This window comes from Blennius ocellaris, assembly GCF_963422515.1.
Source record: "Blennius ocellaris genome assembly, chromosome: 11".
NCBI classification, from domain to species: domain Eukaryota; kingdom Metazoa; phylum Chordata; class Actinopteri; order Blenniiformes; family Blenniidae; genus Blennius; species Blennius ocellaris.
Window position 1 is genome coordinate 1,876,540 of NC_137660.1, and position 18,112 is coordinate 1,894,651.

At 43.3% G+C, this 18,112-nt stretch overlaps 1 protein-coding gene across 1 annotated transcript; it reads left to right on the forward strand.

Annotated features, from left to right (window-relative positions):
• Positions 1–982: 982 nt before the first annotated feature.
• Positions 983–14,320, forward strand: mpi (mannose phosphate isomerase). The gene is made up of 8 exons (XM_080505601.1): positions 983–1,006; positions 3,452–3,579; positions 4,044–4,244; positions 6,241–6,382; positions 6,487–6,666; positions 8,394–8,567; positions 9,765–9,973; positions 12,314–14,320. The coding sequence occupies exons 1-8, from the start codon at positions 991–993 to the stop codon at positions 12,530–12,532; spliced, it is 1,269 nt and encodes a 422-aa protein (XP_080361727.1). The 5' UTR covers positions 983–990; the 3' UTR covers positions 12,533–14,320.
• The last annotated feature ends 3,792 nt before the right edge of the window (positions 14,321–18,112 follow it).

Sequence of the window (18,112 nt, forward strand, 5' to 3'; positions counted from 1 at the left end):
TTCCCCAGGTCCACCACACACAGGTCTTTGTCAATTTTACACAAAAGATAATACACGGTTTTTTTTTTAACATGTTATATAGTTAAATGGTAAATATGTGAAACATTTTACGTCAGTATTTAGAAGAAGAAAAGATAGAGGGAGAAAGACACAGAGACTTCACACATGTACATCTCAAAGTATTGTAAAGGTTTGTTCCCTCGTAATTTTATGCAGAGAAGTGTAAAATTTGATCTTTTACAAGTATTTATAACTCCGCTATATAATTCAGAAAAACCCCAAATATCATAGTGTAACTCTAAATACTTGATTTCATGAAACCAGACTATTTTCTTACATTTTCTTTAACTGGAACTCATATGATCTGTCACAACATTATTGTGACTATGTTGTGACTTCCTGACTATAACTTTCTGTGGGAGCTGCGGTGTCCCTGAGACAAGAGACTTAATTACAAGGTAACTCCATGCTTTTTCGTTGCTAATGCTAAAATAGGTGGACCATTGTTTTGATTTTCTGCCTAAGAGTGTAAAACAATGGCTGTTGTTACACATATAAAAGGTACAAAGCTCATTTGTTAAATACTCAAGTATGATTTTTGCTTTGCGGACATTCCCTTCAACATCCTATGTTGCTCTTCCATGTGTCTCACAAAAAACAAAGAACACCCTACAATTATATGCAAACATATGCACTTTGCTTGACATGTACACTGATACAAGAAAAAGAAGAAAATCAACAAGAAAAAGCTTCTGTACATCTTTTGCTATTAGTATCACAAAATAACTATCGTAATCTTTAATAACGCATATTTTCTGTGTGGATTGGCCATAAAATGTGATCTCATCTTCAAACACAAAAAAGCACAATATTATTATTATGGGCGGAAGAAAACGATAGTATTTATTTTGATAGGTGGGAGAAAACGAGTTGTCAGTCAAGTCGCGAGTCGTGACGTCACGCGCGCACTCTGACAGCGACCTTTCAGCCATGGAGGAAGTGAGAGGTGAGTGAGAGCTTCTTCTCCGTAACCGTTTTTAATCTTCTGTCATGTCGTTGTGCATCTGCCCCTCGCGTTGTGAGGGGCAGATGGACATTATAAGACACACGATTTAGCTCACCGACACGATAATGTCTCGTGAGCAACGCGCGCTCCCGCCTCGCGGTTCATTGAATGTGGACCTGCTCTCGGCTGTTTAAAGCTGCGCCGGGAGCGCTACAGCAGGGAGACGAGAAGCGCCGTAACATGGCCTCTTAAGCCACCTGAAACTCGTCTCAAGCACGGTGCCGAGTTTAGCTGCGCTTCTTAATACGGTCAAGCTCGTGAACGTAGCCTTCTTTTAACTGGGACTTTCTGTGAATGAACATCTCTTCGTCAGCCGGCCGGTGTTTCGCCAAAAAATGTATCCCAGCAGAATTGGTCCCTCTCAGGGTGTCCGCTGCCACGCCTTCAGCCGAGCATGGAGCTGATGGACCAGACAGTCCACATCACAACGTGTCACACCGATCACATCAGTGTTTTGACGTCTAGAGCTTTAGTTTATTACGTGTCTGTGTCTTGTCTTTGTCACGTCGGCTCAGCTTTACAGGGTTGTTTTCGTGGCGCTTATAACCTGGGGTGCACGATACATGGTGATCGGCATTTCAGCTCTGTTAAGCAGAGCTGGTCCTTATGGCTCACATAAAATCACTCGGTTCTACATGCTCCCAGGCAGGTCTGCACTATAACATAAAAAAAATTCAAATGTTTTGTCATTACTAAATCCATTTATCCATTATTATCCATTATATTATCGTCTATACCGCTCAGGGCCGTCCCTGGCCAAGTGGGGGCCCTAAGCAGGATTTTATTTTGGGGCCCCCCCTTCCAATAACATCATCATCATCATTATCATCATCATCATAAATTACAATTACTAACGAATCAAATGAACAGCCTCTATCAACAGTGGAACAAGAACTTTACAGATCCACACGTCTGAAAAATACTTTGTGGCATAAACAGTTTATGCCACAAAGTTTTTTCTTTTTTATTTCAACAACATCCCACCTTCAAGTGAAGCACGAGCCTCTGACTGTTTGGACTTTTTCTTTCTTTTGCTAGCTCCCGAATCCTATTGATGTTTGGACGCCGTCTCTCTCTTCTCTCTCTCTCGCCCTCGCTCTCTCCCTCTCTCTCTCTCGCCCTCTCTCTCTCTCCTCTCTCTCCTCTCTCTCTCTCGCCCTCGCTCTCTCCCTCTCTCTCTCTCGCCCTCTCTCTCTCTCTCTCGCCCTCTCTCTCTCTCTCGCCCTCTCTCTCTCCGGCCTCAGGCTGACTCGGTGGCGGTGCTCTACGCGCCTCTCAGCAAAATGCACGTGCATCCTTTGCGCATTTGCAGAGAATGATGATACTTTATTGATCCTGAGGGAAATTCAATTCACTTGCGCAAAATGGGGCCCCCCATGGATCGCGGGGCCCTACGCACAGCGCGTGTTCTGCGTGTAGGGAGGGGCGGGCCTGATACCGCTTCATCATGTGCAGGGTCGCACCGTGGACAGGTCGACAGTCCATCGCAGAACACACACATTCACATTCACTCACACTCACTTACATTCATGATCTACAAATTCAAAGATAAGCACACAAAATTCCACAGAATACTTTTGATGATCTAATTTCAAGATAATATATTTGGATCTAGTCGTTGAACACCTGGCAGCCACAGGGCTGAAGTCCGAGGCACAAAAATCAAGTAAAAATGACAAAAAGCAAAAGTCATCCTTTTCTGAAACAGTGCAATATTTACATGATTCTAAAGCTGTGGTGTGTTTACTTCTACTGCTACAATATGTAAGCACTTTGAGAGATTATAAGTTGTTGATGGCAATATTAGACTAGCTATCAGACTTCTGTGTGCATGAAGAGTGTGTATGACAGATTTTTCTGTTTCTGTAAATCTTGCAAGCAAGCACAACACATATTACACATACCCAAAATGATGATATACACATTCAGATATGCACATACAAATCTCACCACAGACACACAAATGAGAATACACACACAAGTCGTGCTTCTACTATACTAGTTCTCAGTTGTGGAGAAAGGTTTGTCTCGTGTAGAGATGAAGACATTTTCATGTCCTTGTGTGTAAACTTAAAGTTACATGTGGAAATATTACACACAAGTCACTCTTGTTAATATATCAGCCCCACGCTACCATTGGGCTGGCTCCATTGTTGAGAGTCTCCATGATTAAGTAGTGTCAACATGACCCCAGTGGAAACTAAATATTGTGCAAGTGAAGCAGGGAGGTGGGTGGGGGCACTTCTTTCTTTCTTTTCTTTTTTTTTAATAAACCTTACCTGGGGGGGAGGACAGCAGATGGAAAAAAAAGTGTGCTAGGTGTGTCTTCCAAAAAATGTTATAATGTTATCCTGGATTCGCTCACTTTACCGCTTGTCTCCGCAGTGTTTCCTCTGACCTGCGCTGTGCAGAACTACGCCTGGGGGAAGATGGGGCTGGACAGCGAGGTGGCCAGGCTGGTGGTGGGAGGAGACCCACTTGCGGTCATAGAGGACCGCAGACCTTACGCAGAGGTGAGGACCAATATTGAAAAGAAACAGTGTGTAATCAACATAGAGGCTTGTTATTGGTGCCTTTCAGAGGTCTTTATTTAGCTGCAGCTGCTGCGCAGGTCATTAGTTCAGCTTCTATCAGCCCTGACATTTTCACATCTATGTCACATGCCCCGATTGGTCCTGGTGGTTCTCATGGTCACACAGGCGAGTAGATTATGTAATACATTGTTCAGTATGTGTGTGATATGATGGTTTCCTCTATCTAGACATTTTAATAGTGATCGTTTGTCTCAGACAAAAACTAGAGAAGCAGCAAAAATTGCAAGTGTGTTGTAAAGTTGAACTCGATTGTATTTTCAGCTGTGTCAACATTGGAGTTTTATATTGATTTCAATGCAGTCACAGCCTCGGTTCTGCAACCTTTAACCTGAACAGAGTGTACGCCCACGAAAGAGTCATTTATGAAGTTAACACTCTTCCAGCTGTGGATGGGTGCCCACCCTAAAGGCGATGCCCAGATAAAAGACAACAGGATCGCACAGACCACCCTGGGCCAGTGGATCGCACACTTCCCCGCCTGCCTGGGCTCCAAGGTGAAGGACACCTTCCAGGGTCAGCTGCCTTTCCTCTTCAAAGTCCTGTCGGTCAATACAGCTTTGTCCATACAGGCCCACCCAAACAGAGTGAGTACACACACACACACACACACACACACACACACACACACACACACACACACACACACACACACACACACACACACACACACACACACACACACACACACACACACACACACACACACACACACACACACACACACACACGCACGCACGCAGAAATCTGCATCTGCTGACTTTGTAGTTTCAATTTGAGAAACGAGGATCTTTTATTGGCATAGTTTACATGACAACATTCCAAGCGAAAATACATCGTTTCACTGTTTCAGATTTACACGGCTACATTTTCAAAACAGTGTCCGTTTACATGGAAATGGCAGAAATGCCGAAAACTTGTCGTTTTCATGTTGGACCTCTAGTGTTGCTGTTGCTTTAGTAACGAAACCACATACACATGCATACAGAAAACAATATGCTATAAACATTAACAGCGGAAGAACACGGACATTTGTATTGATGGACCCCAGAGTTGGATTGTCATTACGGTGACTCTCAACTATAAAACTACCAAGTCCTTGGAGAACATGGACCCTCCCGGTCCATGTTCTCCAAGGACTTGGTAGTTCATGACACTCTTGAGGCAAACATTGTTATTATTGTCCAGCGCGTGTACAGAAGAACTATGTACTCCGGCCATGGCGCACATGCGTATTGGCAGCTTTGCAGAAAAGTTGAGTTTCCCTCTGTCTGCACGGAGATGGAGCGTTTTGAAAAAGTAGTGATCCCTGTGCCCCCGAGCACCGACCTCATGTAAATGGACGCCCAAAACGCAATGAAAGTTTTGCATTTTTGTTTGTAAATGTTGTGTACATGTTGTTTAATTCGATTTAAAGGAGTGATTCAGTTTCAGACCTAAAAACACACAACAGAGTTGTGAATGACATAAATTCATAAATACCTGACCGGGCTGAGGTGGTGAACTGTACCTTAACACATATAAAGACTTTAGCGTCGCAATCCAAAACCAAAAACAGTCCAACACAGGCACCAGAATTCTGTTAAACACAGTCACTGTAGTGACTACATGAGGAATATATTAAGTCATTTAAGCTCCTAGAAGAGTCTCCCAAAATAGACACTTCTGGAGGAGAGATCCAGACTCACATGGTCCAAAACTAAGTTTGAAATGCTGTACGAGTGCACGACGTACTCTTGTGGACCCCCTCTCCCTGGAGATTGTACACTCTTGACATTCGCAGGCTTTCTTTCTTCTGAAAGGAAGAGAGAAGCACTTTACAAGCATAAAGAGGATTTCAGTCTGATAAATAAATAAAAACAGAAAATGGATACACATGAATGACTTTTGTTTGTTTAAGGCCCCGTTTACACAATGTTTTCACGTGAACAGGCAGAATTTGTGTTGCGTTCCCGGTGTCCATTTACACAACAGTAGGCAAAGAAACTGAAAATGCTCCTTTTTGAAAACTACTCCAAATAGGAAACTTTTCAAAAATGCTCCAACTCTGCGTAAACAAAAGGTAAAAAAAAAACACTCTGGGCGGGCTCCATCTCCGTCGACGGCGGAAACGCAGCCACTGTACATGCACGCCAGCATATATTGGATAGTTCTTCTGCACATGTGCAGTCAATTGACAGTAAGTGTCATGTTCCCAGTCCATATCCTCCTCTCACTTGGTAGCTTTACAGTTGAAAGTCACCGTAATAATCCAACTTTATCGTCTGTATATGCACTAAACATAAGAATGAGATCTTTTTTATTGTTTTTTTTTAAATACGTCAGATATTTGCCAGCATGTTGGTTGTGTTTTATACTCAACGTTTGCTTCCAATTTTAAGTCATGGAATACTCAGACTGGCCTTCAAATCCTGATGTTTTATCTGTCTGTAGATAACTTCAGTCAGTAGAGACTGAAGTTACAGATGTGAGAACACCATGTCTTTCAGCACAGGGGAATTTGTGCCGTAGATCATTTACTTTATGCATCGAAAGTCATCCCATCTCTTTGTAATCCTCATCTTTGTCTGTTGTGTGGGCCAGGAGCTCGCCGCTCATCTCCACGCTCAGTTTCCGGAGCACTACCCCGACAACAACCACAAGCCAGAGATGGCCATCGCTCTCACCCGCTTCCAGGGCCTGTGTGGCTTCAGGCCAGTGGAGGAGATCCTGGGCTTCCTCAAATGTGAGTGCAACAGGAGCCACAGGATCATTAGCTGATGAGATGGACCAGGATACAATATATATGTACATTACAAGTCGTTTGAAAACTAAATCCGTGTGCACCAGCTGTCTCAGAGTTCCACGCTCTGGTTGGGAACGAGGCGGCAGAGGAGCTGCGGTGCAGCGTGGGAGATGCGGCGCGGACCGGCCAGGCGCTGAAGAAGTGCTTCACCAGGATGATGAACTGCGAGAAGAAAGTGTTCGTCGATCAACTCAACATGCTGGTGAAGAGAGTCACCGAGGAGGGTGAGAGAAATGAGAGATTAGCCCCACCGAGCGTCCAGGAACATGTTCCATTTCTGCTTTGTTTCACAGAATTGGCAGAGTGGGTGAAAGACAACATGATATGTTTATGGAGTATTGGGGACTCGCGTGTATTTAAAAAAATTTATAAAAATAAAAAATTGTGTCAAAAGCAAACAGTATAATCCATTTAATCTGAGGTGTGATTTCTATTGTATTATTCAACTTTTGGAGCACTTTCACCTTGTGCTGCTGCACATGCACACCATGCCCATTGTATATACTGCAGTTCTTCTGCACACACAAGAGTAGATGGGCAATGACAACAGTGTTTCCTCCAGAAGGTCAGGACTCCCAGTCCACAGTCTCCTGGGACTTGGTAGTTTTAGAGTTGAATGTCATAGCAAACAACTTTGTTGTCCGTCCACAATAATGTCTGTGTACTGGCCATTTATAGCATATTGTTCTCTGCGCCCGTGTGTGTGGGTTCACTACATAAAGAAATAACGGCACCCACTAGTGGCTGTACTTACTAACTTCATCATCCGCGTCCGAGCACTAAAAGTGCGAGCCACGATTGAAACCCTTCTGTTTATTATTTTCAGTGTATCCGTTTACACAGAAACACTGGAAACAGTATTTTCAGTGTTTCCGTGTAAACGGATATTGTTTCCAAAAACAACTGGAAACATTGTCGTGTGAACAGGGCTTTAATTACCTATTGGTGGAATTTCGACACGTTTTATTTCCTCATAAATGACCAAAAAAACCCCAGAGCGGGGGTGTCAAACTCATTTCCACCGAGGGCCACATCAGCATCATGGCTGCCCTCAAAGGACCAAATGTAACTGTAACACAGTATAAATGTAACTAAATGTAAACAAATATAATGTAAAATAAATGTAACTGCTCCTTAATTTTAAATAACTCTGACTTTATTACTTATTCATGTTACAAATATAACATTTACATTGATATAAAAAAAAAAATGTATTTGCTAGTTGCTCTGTTAAGTGTAACTTTGACATACTTTGCTGTGCTTGGTGTTAAAATGTGGACTTATATTGTCTCTTTGACAACCGACACCCTCAGAATGCAGAAGACAAACCGTTTTTTTCTCATTGAAGCACAAACATATATTCTCCTTCCCGTTGTTCATGAAACAACCTTTCATCTGTATCAATATTTCTCTTCCTGGACATTTTGGGATCATTTGTATTTCTCAATTCTACTTGTTGAACATTGCATTGATGTTTATACATTGCAATCTTCACGGGTTATATCATATTTATATAGTGTAAACATTTTATATTTAGTCACCACATGAGGTTTCTTGCCGTCGGGTGAAACATGGGTCGGCGCGGGGAACATCTTAATCTGGAAATGTATAAGTGCAGAACTGCCTCCATGTCAAGGCAAATGTAATTACCGTATTTTATAGAATGCTTGAACCTGCGCTCACACGCAACCCCCAAGCTTGTACACTGCGTGTCTATTGGAAATAATACGGTATTTATTTTGAGACAGTCAGACCTTTAAGCCTCGCGGGCCACATAAAATAACATGACGGGTCTTGAGTTTGACACGTGTCCAAGAAGAACCTTAATCTATGTGTATATTCTGTAGCAGTGATATAAATACTCTGATTTGTGACGTCCTCGGGTCAGAGAAGTGGGTCATCAGGTCATCTTCAGCTAGTCTGTCTCACTCAGCTGTTTCGCCCCCTGCAGGTGCGGCGGGGAAGGACACATCAAGCAGCAACGGCGACCTGTTGCTCCGCCTCCACTCTCAGTACCCCGGAGACATCGGCTGCTTCTCCATCTACTTCCTCAACCACGTGGTCCTGGATCCGGGCCAGGCCATGTTCCTGGGAGCCAACGAGCCTCACGCCTACCTTTATGGAGGTCAGTGCGGAGGAACCGTCAGATTGAGGCAATGTTCACACGTGTTGCGTCATTGTCGCTCAATTGATCTGATGTAAATAAAGATGTTGAGGATTATTCCAGTACAATTTTTACCAGATATATAGTCACTGGTATTTAAAAAAAAGAAAGAAAGAAAAATGTCTGAATGAGTGAAAACAGTGGCTTCAACTGCTTAAATCAGAGGGTGGGCAATCCTGGTCCTCGAGGGCCGCAGCCCTGCACGTTTTAGATGTCTCCTCACAGCAATTAGTGGCTAATTGTCAAGCTTTCTGCAGAGCCTCATCATGATAACAGGTGTGTTTGAGCAGGGAAACATCTAGAACGTGCAGGACTGCGGCCCTCGAGGACCAGGATTACCCACCCCGGCTTAAATTGTCCAGTGTTTGTTCAGCTTCCAGGTCTGTGGTCATATTTCACTAAATGACAAACATGACCACAGGACTGGATGTGGTTTCCCCATGAAAGGCTCTCATCAACTAAAACACCCACAAACCTGTATAATTTCATTGAATAGTAATTTTGGATACATTTTAAGGATATTCTTTGTTCTTATTTTTAATTATTATACAATTAGGTTTACTTATTCAATATTATTCAATACGAGTCTGTTCATATAAAATGGTCACACTGTCGTCTCTAATGAGCCGCACTGACTCACCAATCCTTTTTTAAAGGGAGCAGAAATGTGTGGTCTTCTCAAGATATGTTCACTATTGGATCTAAAAAAACACAAAGAAAAAGTAAAATAATCAAATGATGCAACTCCTCTGCTGACTTTCTCGATGCATCACCTCATGCTTGCAGCTGCCTTAGCTGGGACCTTTGGTCTGACTCCCTCAGAAGCTCGGCACTCTGCATAACAGAGACGTATTCCAAGCGTCTTGGCTTCCAGCTGCCTCAGCAGGCCAGAAACGCACTGCAGCTACAGGATGAGAGGCGGAAGTGCTGCTATCATGGTTTCTCCGTCCTCTCACACACGTCTGGTAGCTGAGCTCACACCCATTGAGATGATACCTTCTGGGTCAGTGACTGAGCGAGGAGGCGGAGGAAGCGATAGCTCCTGGAATGTATTTCACGACACCGTGAGACTATCTGAGCATCGATGTTTCCATTAGGAGACGATTGGACCTCTCGGCTTCGCTCCCATTAAATGTCCACGTCTGCTGTTGTGTCCAGACTGCATCGAGTGCATGGCCTGCTCGGACAACACGGTGCGGGCTGGCCTCACACCCAAATACATCGATGTCAACACGCTGTGCGAGATGCTGAGCTACAGCCCTGCCCCGGCCACCGCCAAAATCTTCCCATGTGCTCAGGATGCTGCGGACCCCTGCGTGACCCTGTACGACCCTCCAGTGCCAGACTTCACGGTCATGAGGATACAGGTAGGATCTGCTTCTCTTGTCACTCACTCTGTTGAGCCGGCTTCCTTCAGGTTGTTTCTCCCTCCATGATCAGCGGCGATGCAACTGGCTATCATCTCGGCTCCGTTTACACATTTCAAGTGAAAACCCCTCGTTTTTGCATTTTCCTTTCAGAAATGTATTGCATTTACACTGAAAGGTTTTAAAAACTGTCCGTTGACTCGGAAACGGCAGAAACTCTGAAAACGATGTCGTTGGCATGCCAGGCCACGAGCTGGTGCTGTTTTTTGCTTTTGTAACGAAACCACATATGCATGCACGCAGAGAATAATACGCTGTAAATATTAACAATGAAAGGAGACGGACATTCATATGGACAGACAGCCAGGCTGGATTGCTATGACGGATCTCTTTCAACCCATTCAGACCTGCTATTAGCATTTGTTTCTGGTGATCTGACGGACGGTTTACACTTGAAACACAAGTTTTGAAAATGCTGCTGCTGCGGATGCGCAACACGGCCGTAGTAAAGTCCTTCTGCACATGCTCAGTAGATGGACAATGACAGCAATGTTTCCTCCAGAGTGTCAGGACTCCCAGTTCAGACTCTCCTGGGACTTGGTAGTTTAATAGTTGAGTAATTTTAAAAACAATCCAACTTCCTCATCTGTCCATACGAATGCCCAATTAATGAAGACGCTTTACATTGCATTATTCATTCACCCCATACTCCATGTGAATAAACTATGCTTGCAGCTACAGCTGCCATTCGGCCCGTCCGACCACCAAACACTCAGGCTGCGTCTCATTTCTCCCCCTTAGCCCTTCATCTTACCACTACCCCTCTGAAATGCGCGTTCGCGAGAGTCTGAGGGGTGTCTCATTTCACTACTGTGCAGAGGCGGAGGGGTGAGGGGAAGGGCTATGCACCCCTCTAAATGGAGCGTTTACAGATGCACACTTTAAACAGAGGGGTAGGAGGACATGGCGCCGAAGGACTCGCATTTCACATATATATATGCTTCTAAAGTTATATAAACCTGTTGTGTTTTTGTCAGGTTTAGGCTATAGACATTTATTAAATCTGTAAGAAAGAACAAGACAACAAGGGTAAGTTTCTTTTACTCATGAGGAGAACGAGCAGGAAGTGCTCTAGTCACCGTTCCTGACCCGCTCTGAGCTTCTGCCGTTCTCCTGTGCTTTTTATTTCAATTAACAAATGGGAGGGTTTACAGGATATGCATCATAGAAATAGACAAGTTGTTGCGCTTGACAGTTACCAAGAGTAAGCACAATCTTAGGGCATCCTCTACGCATGGATCACCACCGAGATGGTGCTACGGGGAAGACACAATGTTCCTGTTTTATCATATTGCTCAGAGTGCTTCTACCAAGACTCAGAACACATGATTAGTCAAAGTTAAACAACAGCGCCTGAGTGACGCTGCTAAATAAAGACAGAAGAAATAAGACTGAGATTAAGCATGAATATGGTAACTATATATAAAAACATTCTAACAGTTTTATACTAGTAAGAATGGCAGTAGCGCGCCGTATGTAGCTTCCGTGTGTATTTGTTTCGTAGAGACCGTGTTTATAACATTTTATTATTACACTGTATAGTTCCAAAGTCTTCTAATATGGGTGTTTTTAAAACAGGGACTCCCGAGCAAACAAGGAAGCTCCTCCACTTTCGTGAATGAGGAAATATTTCTGAAGTCCAAATACAGCGCAAAAACTGAAGTAATCCATGTTTCCGTCGGAAAGGCGGAAAACGAAACAAAGCAACCAAGCTACTGCAACACGTTGAATTTGGGACGGCATGACAATGCTCATACTGGAAAATCAGCTCTGCTGATATAACGCCGCCGTATTATGACGTCAAAACTATGAGACGGAGTGAGAGGGGCGGGGGGGGATGAGCAGAGGGAGAGAGGTGTCCCAAATCTAAGGGCTGAAACTTTTATCCCTTTGCCTTTGCCCTCGTTTTGGAGGTGGAGGCGGAGGCGGAGGCGTAGGGCTAAGGGGTAGGCGGAGGGGTACAAAAGAGAATTGGGATTGGGCCTCAGTCTCCCTGCATTCACCCAGCCAGTTTGGGGTTCAATCTTTTGCCCAAGGACACTTCAGCATCTATCATGTAGCAGTGTTTTCAGCGTTTATATGTAAACGGACATTATTTTCAAAATGTTGCTGTGCAAATGAAAAACCTTTCTGTACTGAAAACACAATAATGATGCATTTTCCCTTGAAGGACCTGAATCGCTCAGTTCTTTTGATTGTTTGATTCATCTCATTCACTCTGGCTGAAGCTGACTTCCTCATCACCACAGATGAAGTGTCGTTTCTCTCTCCGGCCTGCAGGTGCCGCCGTCCATCAAGCAGTACACGGTCGCTCCGCTGGACAGCGCCAGCATCCTTCTTGTCATTGAGGGCGACGGCACGGCCACGTCCGCCGCCGCCCTGTCCGACATGGCGCTGAAGCGCGGCACCGTCCTCTTCGTCTCAGCCAATGAGAGCGTCTCTCTGCACACGGCCTCGCAGGCAGGGATGACCATGTTTCGGGCCTGCTGCCTCCTGTAGCTGGGAGGCTCCTACGCCCGTCTGTCCACGCTGCGGTACCTCAGCGAGCCGGGCGACGACGACACCTGCACTTTTTCTTATGTTGCTAGAATAAAAGCTGTAGCTTTCAGAAGCCCAAACTCTAACTACTGACTCTGCACTCTTTCAGTTCTGCTGGTTTGTCCTGTTTAATTGGATCCAGCTCTTGATTTTACCTGTAGAGGTACGATTTACACCAAAACTTCATTTTAACTTGAATTAATCATGGACTTGAATCCGAGAGAATTAAGGGTTTTTCCTGTTATCAAATATATTTGTTCTTGAAATTCACACAGTTTAAAGAGAGTGTGGTGTATTTGAATGCAACACTGAGCATTGTGGCAGCAGCAAGGAAGCACTCAAAGCCCAGGACTAGATTTCTGCAGATTCAACAAAATAAACAGTGAATGAGGAGCTCAGTTCAGAGTTGTGACATCCAAACACCTAACAACACTCTATCTGCAAATTTTGGAAATATTTTGTGCTTGAATTGTTGAAATTTGGCTCAACTACCACATGCTCACACTTGTAATGCTCATTCTGTTCCTCTCTTTTACAAAACTCATTGGAAAAAATGTGAGAATGAAGTGTGATGATAATCAGTTCAATTATCAGGGTGGAGAGAGACCTAAATATGTTTACACTGCTGGAGTAATGCTGAGGATTTCAGCAGCATTCATCCACTCATGAACTGATTTTAACTGAGTGCGTTCTCACCTTGGAGCCAAGGAGCGCAGTTAGCATCTTTAGCGTTGTTAGCGGAGCCTGTGCATGTTTGATTTGGTGACACCACAGTGGAACCCACCCAGCTGAGTATTACCAGAGCATGTTGACAGTCTGGTGGTTGTAAACAATCATAAACATGAAAAAAGAAAGTGTGCAGATTGCTTTTTTTCAGCTCCTACTTTTGAAGCATGACTCAGCGGGAATCAGGAATGAATATAAACTGAATATGAACCCGTACTGCTTGCTGCATCCTGGCACCGTTGAGCGTATTACCACTTCCATGACTTGTACATCCGTACAACTAAATGCTGCATTGGATTTTATAGTCTGGTTTGAAGCCAAATTGTTCGACTTTGTACTTTTTTTTGTTTGTACTGATGAATCACGATGACATACCGAGATCCTCGATGAAGCCTTGACTCGTTTCTTGTACCGTCGTGGGCGTGCGGCTTGTTCCTCCCAGTAACTTTTCACGGTGACACCCTTCACACGAGCGTCGGGTTCGACGTTCTTACTTTCTTCCCGTGTGGTATTCCAGTTCACTGCAGGGTCCATGGTGAAGTGGCTTCTTCTTGTTCATGCTGGAATTGGACCTGTACAGGCCACCATGTGGATCAACCTCCTGTTAGCAGGTCCATCGCTGAGCTCGTCCCTCATTTAGATGCATTAAACCTTTAAGTTGTTGCTGCAACACTGAGGAGTAGAAGGATGTGACTGACCTGAGCTTGATACTTTTCTGTGATTAAATATTACCTCAAATCCTTCCTGAAGTTCGGCCGTCTTCAAACTCCTCCTCATTGTGAATCTCAACCTTTCAGTTTCAATACTTCACCTCTAAGATTGAACCTTTTGGTTTTTTTCAATCATCGTTATCCTTCGAATGCACACTAATCTGAAGGTGGTTTGGTAGTTTTTCTTTGGTGGGAAGTTTCCTCGGAGTAGCCAGGGCATGGTTTAGCATTTTTAAACATGGTGAGGCCGTAGCATGAGACTGCAGAGAACTTGTATGTAAAAGTGGTTTAATAAAGCCTTGTTCTATTACAACTCAGGCTGAACTCCTGCTTTTTGTGTCTGTAGAGTTTCCAATCCAACAATCTGTTTGCAGGTTTCAGGTCAACAGGTTCTGGACAAATTAAGAAAATTCCTCTTTCTGGTTCATGGTTGATGTAAGTTGGACTTTTCCACTTGTCCATGAGAGACGGATGCACCGAAAACCTTTCCATGTTTTGAACCACATCAGGTCATTATTGACGTACAAGGTCATAGGCGACAAACACGAGTTGAAACACTGTACAAATATTTATTATCATTCATTAAACATAAAATATTAAAGTAAACTAATTTGAATATTAGATATTTTTAATAACATTGAAATAATCAGGAAACCAACCTGAGCTCATGTTTCTCACAAGAATAAAGAATAAATCTTCAACTCCAAGACAAGATTTGGATTTAAAGCGTGTTTGTTGGTCGTGGCTCCTGAAGTCCTAAGTGCTGGAAGAAGGATGACGCGCAGTCCTGCTCAGCTGTTTACATTCACTTCCGGATTACAAACAGTCACATGAGCGAAGCTTCCGCTAAATGAACCTGTCATGGCCGACGGTACGGCTGGGATTTGTAGTCCTAAAGTCATTAGCGAAGTCTTCACTCGCTTTTTGTCTTCCAATGCGTTATAACTTGTTCGTTTTTACACCATTCCCAAACAAATAAACAATATAGTAACAGGAGGTCTGCATACCCAGTCCAGTTGTCTCAAAGTCGAAGAAAACGAGCGGTTTTCGGACGCTTTCTGCTCCCTTCGAGTCAGTCCCCATCACTCCATACACACAGCCAAGAAACTTTGGTTTTTACATACAAAGCGGAAAGTCGCTGATTCCAAAATAAACAAACAAAGCAAAGCTAATAGGAATAAGAATTTTGCTAAAACGATGCGTTAATTGGTGTGACAAATAAACAAACAAGATATTACGCCAACAACTGAAATCCTATATTATAACCCAGAAATATACCATAAATACTATCACTAGTATTCATGGTATTCATGATATTTTTGATGTGGTTGATGGACTTTTTTCTGTGCTTGTCCAGCAGTTTGTTGATGAACTGTGTCAAAGCAGAACGAAGATCCAGTGACACTAAAAGTGAGACGCTCCATCGAGTCACTGCTCAGTAGAATTCATTCAGGCTGTTTCAGTGCTGTGACCTTAATCCACTCTGAAAAACACTGAACTCATTACGTTGTACAGCAACCTTCATTTTCAATAATATTGCCTAAGGAAGACAAGTTTATGTGCCTGTAATTATTAATCAATAAAGTATTCAGATTGCTCTTTTTAAAAGGTTTTATTCTTGTTGTCTGAAGAGGGCTGTTGGCCAGTGACAAGACAAATAACTTTTATTAATAATGAATGAGAGTAAGTTAATGTTCATGTTCATTCAAATGTTGTTATACTTGATTGATAAAATTGTGAAGAAACTATTTACAACTTTAAATGATGAATTAATATGTTATAGTTGTCACATAGGTCAAGCTATTGAAAGAGTGGAATTTTTGCCTCATTTTGTCTATTTTTCATGCACTTTCTTTGAGGGTGAACAATAATTACCGCACCTGTATCAGTTTGAAAACAAAAAGTTATTTTTCTTAGCCATGGCTCTGCAGGTCTTCATGCTAATATAGATCCAAAAAAGACAAAGGTTCATGGAAGTTGAGGTGAGGAGTGTACCATTGATGTCATTTGTATTTTTCTGATACTATAATGTTAATAACACAGAACTGGTGGAGAGTCGCTAGTTACTTCAGTGCCTTTTAAAACTTCAGAGAATTCTGTTTGTGTGTGTTTACACCTTTGTTTGTACGGGATTAATGAAACGTTATTTTTCTTTATTTTAACTTATTTTTCTCGTCACTCGATGTTCAATGTTGAATTAAAGTCCAGATGTTACGTAAACCTGCGTGATCATTTGCGTGATGAGCAAATTGTCATCGTTGACAATTGTCATCGTAATGGACCGATGCGGGGTATAAAAGGCCAGCGCGTCTTGACTTGTGACGTCGAGAAGGCGAAGCTGCTGGACATCACATCTCTGTGGAGGAGACATCTGGAGGAGCAGTGAACCTGCGGAGATGGACTTCAACAGAGCGCCGGAGGAGGAGGAGCACCTGCTGGTATGGAGCTCCACTTTTTCTTTACTCTTCCACTTTCACTCGACATCTCAGTGACTAGTAGAACACTGATGTCTTGACTTTGTGCTCAGACACTGAGCATCGTGTGTTAAAGTGTCGGATTTGATTGAATCACGCTTGTCCAACTTATTTTTGCGTAAAAAAGAATCAGAATCAGAATTTCTTTATTGTCATTGTAACAATAAAATACAACAACGTCAACAATGTTTTATGCACCGGGGTGTGTTAAATGCAGTTTAAACCCAATATCCATTTGAAAAAGTACTTCTATTAGTGTTTGAGTGAGTAAAAACTTTCCTAAAGCTGATGATGATTTGATAGAATAAGTAGACCGGGGTTCCTCTAAAAAAAAATGCCAAACGGTTATTTGGTGCGCTGGAGGCGTTAAAACACGACGCAGGTGTGATCTGTGCAGCACGTGATCATCAGCCTCACATTGTTTCAATGCATGAAGCATCGATTTAACTACGACAGACTGAATTATCTGTAAACAGCCTCTGTGCGTCCTGGAAGTCTCCGTCTGCTGCACGCTGCGCTTTAAACTAGAATGCCTGTTTACATCGCACATTACGGTAAAGCCCACAGCTTCATGGTGCGTTCACCTGCACCTCAGTTGCCAGCATACACAGTACTGCACTGGTTTATTGTGACACAGATTATTTAATGGGTGTGATTGGGTGTGCAGCTGCCTGCAGGTCAAACCTCGAGCCAAACATGTTGCATCTGGTCTGTTGCTGTACAAGTAAGAACATCAATCAAATACAGGTGGAGCAAAATCACACACCTGAGATTTTAAAGAGTGTTGGTTTCCAACACTCTTTAGAGGAGGTAACGTTGAGCTCAGACTCTTCCTGAACATGTGGAAAAACTAAAATAACAAACGTGACATTCCACAAAAGTCTGACTTTTAAAAACTAAGTTCAGGGGAAACGAGTGTCCCGACAACAACTTTGGCTTGTTTTCTCATTGTTGAGACGAGAAACTGAAGTAAAGATGTGACGGGCTTGGCTGAGGTCATATGTACTGACACATTCACTGCAGAAAGAATATTTAAGAGCAGCAGTATTTTGAATGCTGTTTGATTTGTGGTTGAACTTTATGAGCAAGAGGTAAGTTTTATAAAATGTCAAGTCAAATTGTGCTCAGTGTGTTTGATGTTCCAGACTCCAAAAAAGCAGAATAGCAACATGTCACCAACTTGTTGAATGAATAATTGTTGGATGTGGGTTTGTTTAGTGCAGATATGAGGCAGATCATTGGTCCATGTTTCACCTGTGACTCTCCAAGTTCTCCCTCCTTCACATCTTCTCACCAACTCTTGTTTTGGGTCTCTTGCAGAACAACCCTGTTCTGCTGAATCAGCAAGAGGAGTCGTGAGGAGAGCCTCGAGTCTCAGGTAAATAAGAGAACGAGGTGGGAGGAGGGTCTTGGTCCACATGGGGGAAGACCTTCCTATTGGGCCTCGGCTCCTTCATGGCTGAGGGAGGAGGAGGAGGAGGAGGAGGAGGAGGCGGAGGAGGAGGTTGATGTTGATGTTGATGTTGATGTTGAGACAGTTGGGTGGTTGAGGTTCATTTTGAGACGGTTGAGGAGTAGGAGCAGGAGGCTGAGGAGGAAGATGAGAAGGATCAGGTTGAGGAGGAAGAGGA

Excerpts from the sequence above, each read along its gene's own strand:
- mpi (XM_080505601.1), top strand. Across the intron at positions 6,383-6,486 it reads GATCCTGGGCTTCCTCAAAT|CTGTCTCAGAGTTCCACGCT; the intron begins GTGAGTGCAACA and ends CGTGTGCACCAG. Across the intron at positions 9,974-12,313 it reads TCACGGTCATGAGGATACAG|GTGCCGCCGTCCATCAAGCA; the intron begins GTAGGATCTGCT and ends TCCGGCCTGCAG.